Source organism: Coregonus clupeaformis, chromosome 18 (assembly GCF_020615455.1).
Source record: "Coregonus clupeaformis isolate EN_2021a chromosome 18, ASM2061545v1, whole genome shotgun sequence".
NCBI lineage: Eukaryota > Metazoa > Chordata > Actinopteri > Salmoniformes > Salmonidae > Coregonus > Coregonus clupeaformis.
In genome coordinates, this window is record NC_059209.1 from 6,540,336 (window position 1) to 6,551,973 (window position 11,638).

The window sequence follows — 11,638 nt, forward strand, 5'->3', positions numbered from 1 at the left end:
CACTCTTGTCAAGAGGGCACAACAGCGTCTCTACTTCCCAAGGCGGCTGAAGAAATTCCTCTCCAAATACTACCACAGCACCATCAAGAGCGTCTTGACCGGTTGCATTACGGCCTGGTATGGGAATTGCTCCGTCTACGAATGCAAGGCCCTCCATCGGGTGATGAAGACGTCCCAGTACATCACTGGGCCCATGCTTCCACACATCCAGGACATTTACTGGAATTGGTGCCTGAGGAAGGCAAACAGCAGCATCAAGGACCCCACACACACACAAGCTGTTCTCTCCCTTACGGTCGGGCAGACGGTACCGGAGCATGAGGTCTGATACCAACAGGCTCCGACAGTTTCTATCTACAAGCCATCAGACTGCTGAACACTTGAACTGGACTGACCACCTGCTCTGATTCTCCGCACCTTAGCACACATCACAACTGCTGCTACCAGACTCTTATTAAACTGCTCAATTTATACACTTGGCCCACATCCCCCCTTCCCCAATACACGTGTAAATATTGGACTATAAATTGTGCCTTCCTGTATTATACTTATGCTAAAATGTTTATTCTATTCTACAGCCATTTACTTTAAGTTCGTATTCTTATTTTTTACTAATTCCTATTGTTGTTGCATTGTCGAGAACGAACCTGCAAGCATTTCGTTGGACTATGTATACCATGCGTATCCCGTACATACGACTAATGAAACTCGGAACTAGCATGTGTGTAGATCTTTGTTTTGGTCGCACAGCACTGTGTGATGCACCTTCATCTACGCATAGAAACAATTAGTTACGGCAAGATGTTTGGAAATGTAAGATGTTAGTTGAAAAATTCCTTTCTAAAGTTTACACTAGCCAAGCTGTAACGGGTACGGAGCATCACACTTCCCATTACAATTCTGTAGATAGGAGCTAGCTGCTCTGCCTCACTGCAGGCTATGTGCTAGACCAGGAGGTCTGGTATAGTTCCCCTGGAGAAAGGCGGCCTTTGGGGAGTGTGGCACAACAATCAGGGGAGTAAAACTAAAAATTGTCGCCACCTAAAGACTCCACTCCCCATAAGACCTTGCTGCAAGTGATTTTTCTGAATTGATTTATTGGCAGTGTTGCTCTCAAACTGAACATACTCAACGATTTGAGGGGCCAGGACACTGATCTCCATGCAGCCAAGATAGAAATGGTAATATCTCTGCTTTGTGTGTTTGCCTCATGTATTCGCCTGTTGATGATAATATTAAAGTCTTTATTTTACACCCTTCTGTCTCTGTGTTCACGGTCCATGTTAAGGCCCAAGCCATGTTTGTTTTTTGGCACTCTAGTTTTAATGATCTAGATAAAGTTTTTAAAAAATTGAGTGATGACTGCAAATAATGATCATTAGAAAAACACATTTGCTACATCAATATGTACGCTCTTTGTGGTAGTTGTAGCTGTTGTATGACTAAGTAAATACTAGAATAACTCAACACACCAAACGTGATGCAATTGTTTTTGCATACTGTAGCAGCATATTCCATATAGATTCCATCTGCAAGTCAACAAAGAACAAGATACAGTAGTAAAGTGTTAACACCAGGGGTTGAGTGATGAATGTAAGGATGTTCGATTGGCAGTATGGTTATGTTGTAGTCATTTTAAGTGGACTAGGAGAAAGGTAGTAGAGTAGGCTAATTTTATGTTACATGTAGTAAATTGTTACACATAGATATGGGTTGTGTGCTAGTTTTAGTGTAGTTATGTCAGTGTTATGTATTAGTAGATGCAGGCTACTTGATTATGGATAGTAGGGTGCATAAAACTTCATAAATTCATTACGAGGGGCAATATTTCAGAAGGTACAATAGAAATGATGGTTAGAAGATGTGGAAGAGCAGTAGTGGTCACATCTACTAAAAATATCTATGTTTATTTCTAAGTTGATTTAAGCTGGTAAGTTTGTAGTAATGTTGGTATTTTTAGCTTTGGAGTTCTTACAGAAATTTGAGAAAAACTGAAAGAAGTGAAGATTCCTTGGAATGTCATAAGCACTAATAACAATCAAGCCCCTTGGATCTTTCCCTCCAATGCGTTTGAGAAGGAGGTGAGGAGAGAAGACAAGGAATGGAGGAAATATTAATTGGTATTTTCTCAATTGGGTACACACATTTAAAACAACACTACTTATTTATTATACATTATTTTATCTATAGTATTTCTAGCACAACTAGCTACATTTCTTTTTACCACTTTACATATGTATTTTGGGATTCACCCTCATAAATATAATTTGCCTGATGACGAAAATGAGTCTAGTGAAGTAGGAGTCTCATTTCTGCTGATCTATAACACGTCTTGGATTGAATCCTGGGGCGTATTCATTACGGAAACAATTTACCGTTTAAAAACCAAACGGAAGCAAACAGAACAAAATGAGAGTTTCTATTGGTCAAATTCAGGTAGGTCCCTCCCAGTTTCGTTCAGTTTGCTACCGTTTAGGAAATGTTTTGCAACAGAATCGGCATAATGAATACACCCCTAGGTCTCACTCTTGTTCTGAGGGAAGCTCAGCCTCATGGGCAGAACTAATGTGATTGGTTGGATGAAAGCTCAGGTGGCAGCACTTAAGAGTTTACAGGTAAGAGAGTAAAAAAAAACTAAAGAAGGCCTTCAGGTGGCAGGCTGTGACCTGCAAGGTTGCCAGTTGGTATCCAGGTTGCAACTTTTGTTTTACAACGTTACCCAACATTCTTAACTAATAAAATTTCTAATCTAACTGTGTGTTTCCAAGGGCTCCATTCAATCTGTATCGCGGAAGTTCAGCATAGCACGATTGACAATTAAAGGCAATGTTCCCGTGGTCGCGGAGACTGCATTCATGGTAAACGCTGTACTGTATATGTCGGCTCAATCGGAAATTACCTTTACATTTCTAGAGCAAAATCTGTAACGCTTCAGTGACACAGATTGAATAGAGCCCTAACTTTGACTGAACACCTTGAAATTTGAGTTGAAAAAGAAGACTGGTGCACTCACCCCTGCTGGACTAGGCCATGAGATACGGACCAGAAGGTCATCATTTAGGATCTTGCCCCCTTGGTGTAAGATTTTTTATAAGTATTATATAATATAAAGCCTTTCATCTGGATTAATCTTTATTTTGTCGCTGAAGATAATACCTGGTAAGATAGTATATTATCCTACAATTCAGGGCCCATATTCATAAACCCTAGAGAAGCAATGCTGATATAGGGTCAGTTTGGCCTTTTAGATCATAATGAATAAGATTACATGGGGGGGGCGAGAAACACACCTGATCCTAGCTCAGCACTCAGACGGTTTATAAATGCGGTTTAGTTCTGTTTGATTCCAGGGCAACACTCCCATCTGTTGGTCTAGTTAGTGAACTGTATCGTGTGGAAAAATAAAGCATTTACTTTTTGGACTATGTACCAATTATCTCCTCTTCCTCCCAAAGTGTGCACCTGTTCACTTTCCTTCACTGATTTGAAAATAAATATTGTGGAAACTCCCACTAGCCCATGCCTCCCCCAATAGAATGCTTTTAGATTTGTGGTAAGTAGTAAACGAGTGTACACTTCAGGAGAAATAAGATATTATTGGGACACACTCATTGTTAGTACATTGAAAGAATCAAACTTCAGAAATACGACTTGGAACTTTTCATCAGACTTATATAAAAAAAAAACAAGCCATATGATACATTGTATCGTTTTTTCCCCTTTATATGTTTCTGTGAATATTTACAAAACCATAGGCCTATGTACAATACCAACTCGCAAATGAAAAAACAAGTTACGGATAGCACAAACAAACCAGTTTACGTAATGATCATATCGTTTTATGTACACTGAAACTGGCAAGATGATAGCATGAAACAATGTAAGATTATACGTGATTATGCTAAATAAGTTCAACTATCTGTCGAGAGGTGTTGTGTGGTTTTAATCCAATAAAACAAGATGTCGGGTTTCTTGGCACTCAGATAGACCTGCAAAGAAGCCTAGCTCTGGTCCTTGGCGTTAGTGCGACTTGCTAAAGCTGAGAAGGCTCAGGCCGGGATTCAACCCGACCGCACTTTGTCGGCTATGCACTTTTTAAAGGTAATGTTCCCGAATTCGTGGAGACCGCATGCATGGTAAACTCTGCATATGTCGGCTTAAATTGGAAATTACCTTTAAATGTCATGCACGCTATAACGCAAATCTACCACTGATCGGATTGAATGCTGGCCTAAGCGTTAGCAAGCCACACTAACGCCCTGGACTGGAGCTACAAGCAGCCCATCATCTAACTGCAAAACCATGGAGGCTAGAGTAGCTGAAGAAAGGCTGGAGCTACACTGGTCAGTCTGAAAAGACGAAACGATAAACACAAACGACGTAACAACACTGCATGTAAAAAAGAAACATAACGTGGCATAGTATTCAGCTATGCTCACTCTTCTGAAAAATGCCCCCCAAAAATCACTTTGAAGTAACATAGTAGAACACAGCCAAGTTAAATACGGAACTCTGCTCGTCGCAGAAGAATGGGCCGACGGCCTAATGCACCTTTCTAAACTCCTTTTAGGAAAACGCATCTGCAACAGGCACAAAATAAAAAGAAAGATGCCAACAACAAGAACATACTTGGTGTATTGTAGGCAAATAAGTATTCATCTGCTGTCTTGTAGTGTCAATTTTGAAGGGAGCGGGAAAAAGCCCCAAGCTGACTATACAGTGTCTTAGGTAGTGCAAAAAGAAACTTCACAACACATTGATGGTGGCGTTTCCTTTTTCCCCCCCCTCACTCTAACCCAGGGGCTCTCTAGCTCCGCTCCTGGGGTGCAGGCTTTTGCTCCGGCCCAGCACTATTAACACACCCGTTTTAAATAATTAACTAACCATCGTCTTTCAGTCAGGTCTAGTTTGATCAGGTGAGTTAGTGCTGGGCTAGAACTAAAGCATGTCCAGGACTGGGTGTTGGAGACCCTTGCTATAACATCTTCTCAGCACTAGAAATACACACACTACAGCCTCAAACCCTAATAGTGTCACCTTTAGTGTGTTCAGAAACGTCCCTACAATACTTGATTATGTCAAAAACACCCATGAAACACTGGAGTCCAAAAAATCTAAATACAACAATCTGTGGTGTGTTAGCTCAACATTGTTTGTCTCGTTTTGGAGAGACAACTAAATGAAAAATGTCCATATTCACAGGTTGTGGCCACTCCTACACAGTCACTCCTTCTCTCACTCCCACAGTCTCTCCCTCGTTTTGTCTCAGAGGACCATATATAAGGGTATCAACACCGATGATCATTTCACCAGAATAAGACCCTCAATATTTATTGTAAAGGAGCATCAAGCTCATCACCTTGTACTTTCACCACCCTTTGAAGTTCATCATAATTTATTTAATCTGTAGCCTAATAAACTGCATGCTTTCCTGACGAGTCATAGTGGGAGGACCACACAACATGTCATCGCGTGACTCCAAGTTTACCTCGAAATTATGGTAATTATATCAATATTTGCGCATAAAAGCATTTCCACCGACATTTCTCGCATACTTCATTTTACCGACACAAAAAGATCCCACCTTGTCTAGCTTATTTTGTTTTGTTGACAGTTGGAAAATTTACCGACAAATGTTCTGTTTCCATCAGGCCGGTCATGACATTTTGGACCCGACATGTACTTAAAAAGCTTGGATGGAAACCTGCTTAATGAGATGTAGGCTACATTCCAATACCCACATTAGCATACCACTTTAAACACACGGCCATTACATTGCTTCCTTAAGCATCAACTCTGTTGCGCCACAGAGTTGACCATCAGCAAAAAAAAAATATTACAGAGTTGACCGTCATTGCTGTAACGTTACGGAGTTGACCACTCCTCTGTTTTGGCTTCCTTCCTTCATAAGTAGCACGCTTAGTGAGGATACTGTGGAGCTATTGTCGTGTCCATCCATCAATCTCACAGTCTGTCCGTCAGTCTTCTCAGCACACCATGATGGGCGTCCCGTCGCCCTCGCGCCGCTGGTTCTTCTTCAGCAGCTGGATGCGGTTGTGACAGTAGAACTTGATGGCCCGCCAGTCGCGCCGGTTGGTGACCAGCAGCGGGCAGCTCTGAAGGCAGCGCTCGCAGTCGGCCTTGGCCGGCACACGCAGCTCGGCGATGTTGCAGGTCAGGTGCTCCTCCACAGCGGCGCGCTCCGCGTCCGACCACGGGCGCTTGAGGACGCCGCGTTTGCCTGTGCGGGGAGAGGGTGGGTTAGTACACACAGGGATGGATCTGTGTAGACATGTCTTTGTGGTGGGTTGTATACAGTACACACACACTACTGTGTACATACACACACATACACACACACCCCTCCCTCTATGGCTTACAGGCACACACACTTCTGTATTGGTCTTGAATATCTCAACTCTTTCGTAGTATGACTATGCAATAAACACACACACACACACACACACACACCTGATTTGGGCCCACCTGAGCCTCTCCTGCGGCCGGGGAGCGAGGGGGAGAGGGGCGATGCGGAGGAGGGTGTGACCTTGAGTTTCCTGGCACGCGGCGTCCTGCCGTTGGTCCTGCCCTTCCTCACCATCAGCAGGCTGGGAGGGGCCACCTCGCCCTTCTCCTTCCCCCCCTCGCCGTCAGAGTCACCCTCCGAGTACGAGTCGGCCGAGTTCCCTGACATCACTGTAGGGGGAGAAAGAGAAGGGTCAAATACATGTCAATGTTTCTCAACTTTAACTACAACGCTGGTCCTCATCATACTAAAGGGCAGTCCTTAAAATGAACAATCATCAGGAGACGACACTAAACTGTTTTACCCCCTAGAGTGGATTGACGCACTGTTGCGTCAATCTAAGTAACATCATGAAAAAATCCCCATCAAAATCCGTCAGTTTAAGCTAGATATCGTAGGCATCCGCCTATGTCGCACTTCCGCATCTGCGGTGAAAGGTGACAGAGCTAGAGCGGTGTTTGTCAGACCATAAGACATCCCGAAAATCGGTCTCACGAAAACGTCTGATCGGTTTGACCTACAGCTATCCTTTCTCTAACGGTCATCATGCTTTGTTCCATCGGAAGGTTGAATCAAGCACACTTAATATACAGTAAAGGAGAGTTTGACTATTCAGGTCTGACGTATATCTTAACCTCTCAGTGTCTCCTTACCGTCAAGCTCCAGACAGATGTGGTGGAGGCTCATCCCTCGGAACAGCACCCCGTCTCTCTCCCCGCACAGCACCACGCGCCCCACCCTACCCATCAGCCCCGGGTCCTGGCCAATCCTGCCGCAGCTCTGCGTCACGTGGTACTCGCGCTCCAGGAAGTGTTCCAGGCGTTCTACCGCGTTCCCTCCCGGCTGTCCTGGCTCCTCCCCCTCGCCGAGCAATAGCAGCTGCGTCAAGATGGCGACCTGGCGCCGGACGCGGGTCTGGGTGAGGGCGCGGGGGTTCCGGGTGCCGCTGGAGCGGGCCAGGCTCCGGAGGAGGTCGGTGCCCCGGAGGGGGGTGGCTGGGGAGTGGTACGGCCGGGCGAAGACGTACGGGTTCTGGGGATCGACGCCGACGTCTTGCCTGGTCTGGAGGAGGAGTTCCAGACACGGCTCGCAGTGCGGTGGCAGGATGAGGGGCTGGACTCTTCCTCGTTTGCCCTGGACACCTACTCGAGGCAAATGCGGAAGCACGAGACGCTCAAAGGGCGAAAGCGATGCCTCCAGGGGTGTGAGGGCGGGTGGGGCGCCGGGGGGCACCGGCACAGGGCACTGGGGGGTGACACGGGCACGGTATTCGGCTATGGCCAGTTTGGAGACCTCGCACTCGCGCCGACGGTTGTAGAGGATGAGCAGGGCGAGGGAGGAGTGGCACAGGAGGCGCCAGGCCTCGGCGGATTGGAGCTGGCGGGACAGGGAGAGGAAGGCAGAGTGCTGGAGCCTGCGCAGGTAGAGAACCAGGGAAGACAGGGAGGAGAGGAGGGGCAGCATATGGAGACGGCCCGAACTGAGGGAGAGGGAGGGAAAAAGTGAAAGAAAGAGGGAGAAAGGAGAGAGATTAGTTTCAATTGCAGTGTCAGTTATTAATTTATTCAAAGCACTATGCAATGGGGGAAAATCTATTTAAAAGTATCTACTATATTCATAACATATATTGATAACATCACATCAGCAGTTTGAAGTTACTTTTAAGTCAGTCTCAGTTGATTGATTTAGTCATCTTATTTGGAGCATGCTAAAAGCATTCCTACTTTTTTTACATTCACCAATGCTAAAAGCTAAGCAGTAGTTCAGTTTGCTGATCCATCAACTACATTCTCAACATCCATTCGATGAGGTGAATTTGTCATTTAGGTGAACTAGTCCTTTAACGGAGTACCAACCTCCCACCCTCACCTCAATAACTCCTTCTCCTTATCCTCCGCTCCACTGTCGTCTTCCATCATTCCGTTTTCCTCCTCTTCTTCATTTCCATCCTCTTTAGGCGTCCGTTCCATCTCTTTGGGCGTCTGCTGAAAGACGTGGGGACAAGCCGCCTCTGCCTCTTCCTCCTCTTCTTTGGGCTTCACCACCTCCACCAAATCTTCCTCCTCCTCTTTTTCCTTCTTCACTTTGCGCAGTCCCGCCTTTCTGGGCGGGGCCACAGCCACCGGAGGTGGGCTTCTCTTCAGAACGGACACGGCCATGGCACTGCACCCTCGGGGCGGAGTCAACACCAGGGGGGAGGAGTTTCTCCCGACGGAGGAGGAAGGGGATTGGGCGGTGGTGGCGGTGGGACGTTGAGGAGACAGGGCGGCTGCGGTGCCCCCCTGTGGTGGCTTGTGGGAGTTTTGCTCCGCTCCTGATGACGCCGATGATGACCGAGGTTGCTGCTGGGACTGAGCGTGGTGTGCGGCGTGCGCGGCCGCCAGGTGGGGCATAAAGCGCTCGATGAGCACGGCGCGGATCTCGGGCTGGTTGGGGTGGTGCTTGTCCAGGTGGCGCCCCAGTGAGCGGAAGTGGCGCCCGCAGTAGGTGCAGCTCAGCTTCTGGGGGGGGCACGCCCATGCCGACCCCCCTGGCAATGTTAATGCTGATGTTCGCCGTCGTGTTGGGCCCCAACGGAGCCGGGGATTTGAACAGAGAAGGGCGAGAAGAGGTGGAGGAAGAGGGAGGGGGGGAGAAGGTGATGGGGCGGTAGGACGCGGAGAGGGGAGGGCGGCCCGGGGACGTCCGGTGAGGGGTGGATCTCTTTTTGGAGGGGGTGGTGGTCCGGCGGCGTTTGCGGCGGCAAGGTGTGCGTCTCTGACCCCCGTCCTCGCCCCCCTCATTCTGGGGATCCGAGTCGCTGGCGTTGGAGTGGGAGAGGGGGGAGGAAGAAGGGGACAGGGGCCAGGAAGGGGTGAGGTAGTCCTGGGCAGAGAGAGATGGGGGCACGGGCCCGGACTCTTCCTCCTGAGAGAGAGAGAGAGAGAGAGAGAGAAAGATGAGTGGTGTTTGAGCCAGCTGTGTGTGGAGTACATGTACATACACTACCGTTCAAAAGTTTGGGGTCACTTAGAAATGTCCTTGTTTTTGAAAGAAAAGCAATTTTTTTGTCCATTAAAATAACATCAAATTGATCAGAAATACAGTGTAGACATAGTTAATGTTGTAAATGGCTATTGTAGCTGGAAACGGCAGATTTTTTATGGAATATCTACATAGGCGTTCAGAGGCCCATTATCAGCAACCATCAGTCCTGTGTTCCAATGGCACGTTGTGTTTGATAATCCAAGTTTATCATTTTAAAAGGCTAATTGATCATTAGAAAACCCTTTTGCAATTATGTTAGCACAGCTGAAAACTGTTGTGCTGATTAAAGAAGCAATAAAACTGGCCTTCTTGAGACTAGTTGAACATCTGGAGCATCAGCAATTGTGGGTTCGATTACAGGCTCAAAATTAAATAGTACCCGCAAAACACCAGTCTCAACGTCAACAGTGTAGAGGCGACTCCGGGATGCTGACCTTCTAGGCAGAGTTGCAAAGAAAAAGCCATATCTCAGACTGACCAATAAAAAGAAAAGATTAAAGATGGGCAGTCTGAGATATGGCTGAGACTAGTGTTTTGCGGGTACCATTTAATTGTGCTTCTCAATCCTGGTCCTGGGGACCCAAAGCAGTGCACATTTTAGTTTTTGCCTTAGCACGCCACACCCGATTCAAATCATCAAAGCATCTATGATGAGTTGATCATTTGAATCAGCTATGTAGTGCTTAGGCAAAAACTAAAATGTGCACTCCTTTGGGTCCCCAGGACCAGGATTGAGAACCACTGGTTTAGAGTGTCTGTGAATAGTGGGTGTGTGAATGAGGAGTGTCCAATGAGAGCGTTGAGTGAGCAATACTAGTATATTACAACGCTTCGAATCCTACAAACAAAGTGAGTTTTGAGGGTATATTAGACAGGTGAATAGAATGTAAACATTATAAACAAGCACATCAGTATAATATTAAGTGTTGTATAAATATAGTAGGTGTATGTAGGCAACAGGTGTCTTTTCTTACCTTTTTGATACTGTTGTTCTCAGGGTCAGAGATACACTCATATCTCCCTGGAGACACGGTACCACGGAAACCCTGGAGGAATATAGGCTCCATTAACATTCATTATTATCACCCAGTGGTGTCAATCAGACAGTCAAACCAATAACAGTAGCTACTCAAAAAGCACTATATACTATAATCAGTCAAATACAGTAGTCAGCCCAGTTGAAAATACCCAGATACGCATTATGGCCCAAAATAATTACTCAACGATTTCTGTGAGAAAAATAGGATTATTTAACCAGAGTAAAAGTAAACAGCGCAGAATTGTGTTGCACGTGATCCAATCGATAGTTGCAGTACTTACAACTTGCCTCGGATAACACAAACCATGGATATTGTGGCATACTGTCTATTCAAAATGTAACTATTTTGTAGTTATTTTGCTCACTGCATGGGATTTATTTCCATTAGGAAATGTAAGTTGTTCGTTGAAAAGACTATTCACCAAATAGAAAGGTGGGTAAACTGCATTTTACTTGCATTTACGTTTCACTACATCCCAGGTTATATCGGTACCAGCCATCGCCATGGTTACAGTCACGTAGGCTCTAACAGGTACATCGCCATGGTTACTCACCATGGCAACAGTTACTTGGGCTCTTACAGGTATATCGCCATGGTTACTCACCATGGCTACAGTTGCTTAGGCTCTTACAGGTGTGTCACCATGGTTACTCACCATAGTGTTGTCTCCCCACTCGGTCAGGCTGTAGTCAACGGTGATCTCCTCTCCCTTGGTGATGTCTCGGATCGCTATGACGACCAGACGCACCTGGCTCCCACAGTGTACCTCTCGGATGCGGCAGTTTGGAGGAGGGGGGTACATCACCGCCGCCCCCCTGCCCCCGCTGGATCCCTCCTCACCCAGCTCTGAAGACCCACTGCTGAGAAGGGGGAGGGAGGGAGGAAGAGAGGTGGGGAGAGAGAGAGAGGAAGGGAGGGAGAGAGTGAAGGGGAGGGAGGGAGATAGATCAGCACACGTGGACCTATCCATACAAAATCAGCAAAGATAGCACAGACACTAACTGTAGCTAACACACACACTTTCAATCAATACAATTACACACTG

The 11,638-nt window shown here is 46.3% G+C and overlaps 1 protein-coding gene across 2 annotated transcripts; it reads right to left on the reverse strand.

Annotated features, from left to right (window-relative positions):
• Nucleotides 1–5,593: 5,593 nt before the first annotated feature.
• Nucleotides 5,594–11,336, reverse strand: si:dkey-117m1.4. 2 transcript variants are annotated; one of them, XM_041904412.2, is made up of 6 exons: nt 11,249–11,336; nt 10,528–10,599; nt 8,396–9,433; nt 7,180–8,006; nt 6,487–6,696; nt 5,594–6,241 (listed from the first exon to the last, which is right to left on the reverse strand). In XM_041904412.2, exons 2-6 carry the CDS (start codon nt 10,566–10,568, stop codon nt 5,988–5,990), a joined length of 2,370 nt encoding a protein of 789 aa, XP_041760346.2. In that variant the 5' UTR covers nt 10,569–10,599; nt 11,249–11,336; the 3' UTR covers nt 5,594–5,987. The 2 variants fall into 2 exon arrangements, with proteins under 2 accessions (XP_041760346.2, XP_041760345.2); XM_041904411.2 differs by having other exon boundaries at nt 6,472–6,696.
• Between the last annotated feature and the right edge of the window lie 302 nt (nt 11,337–11,638).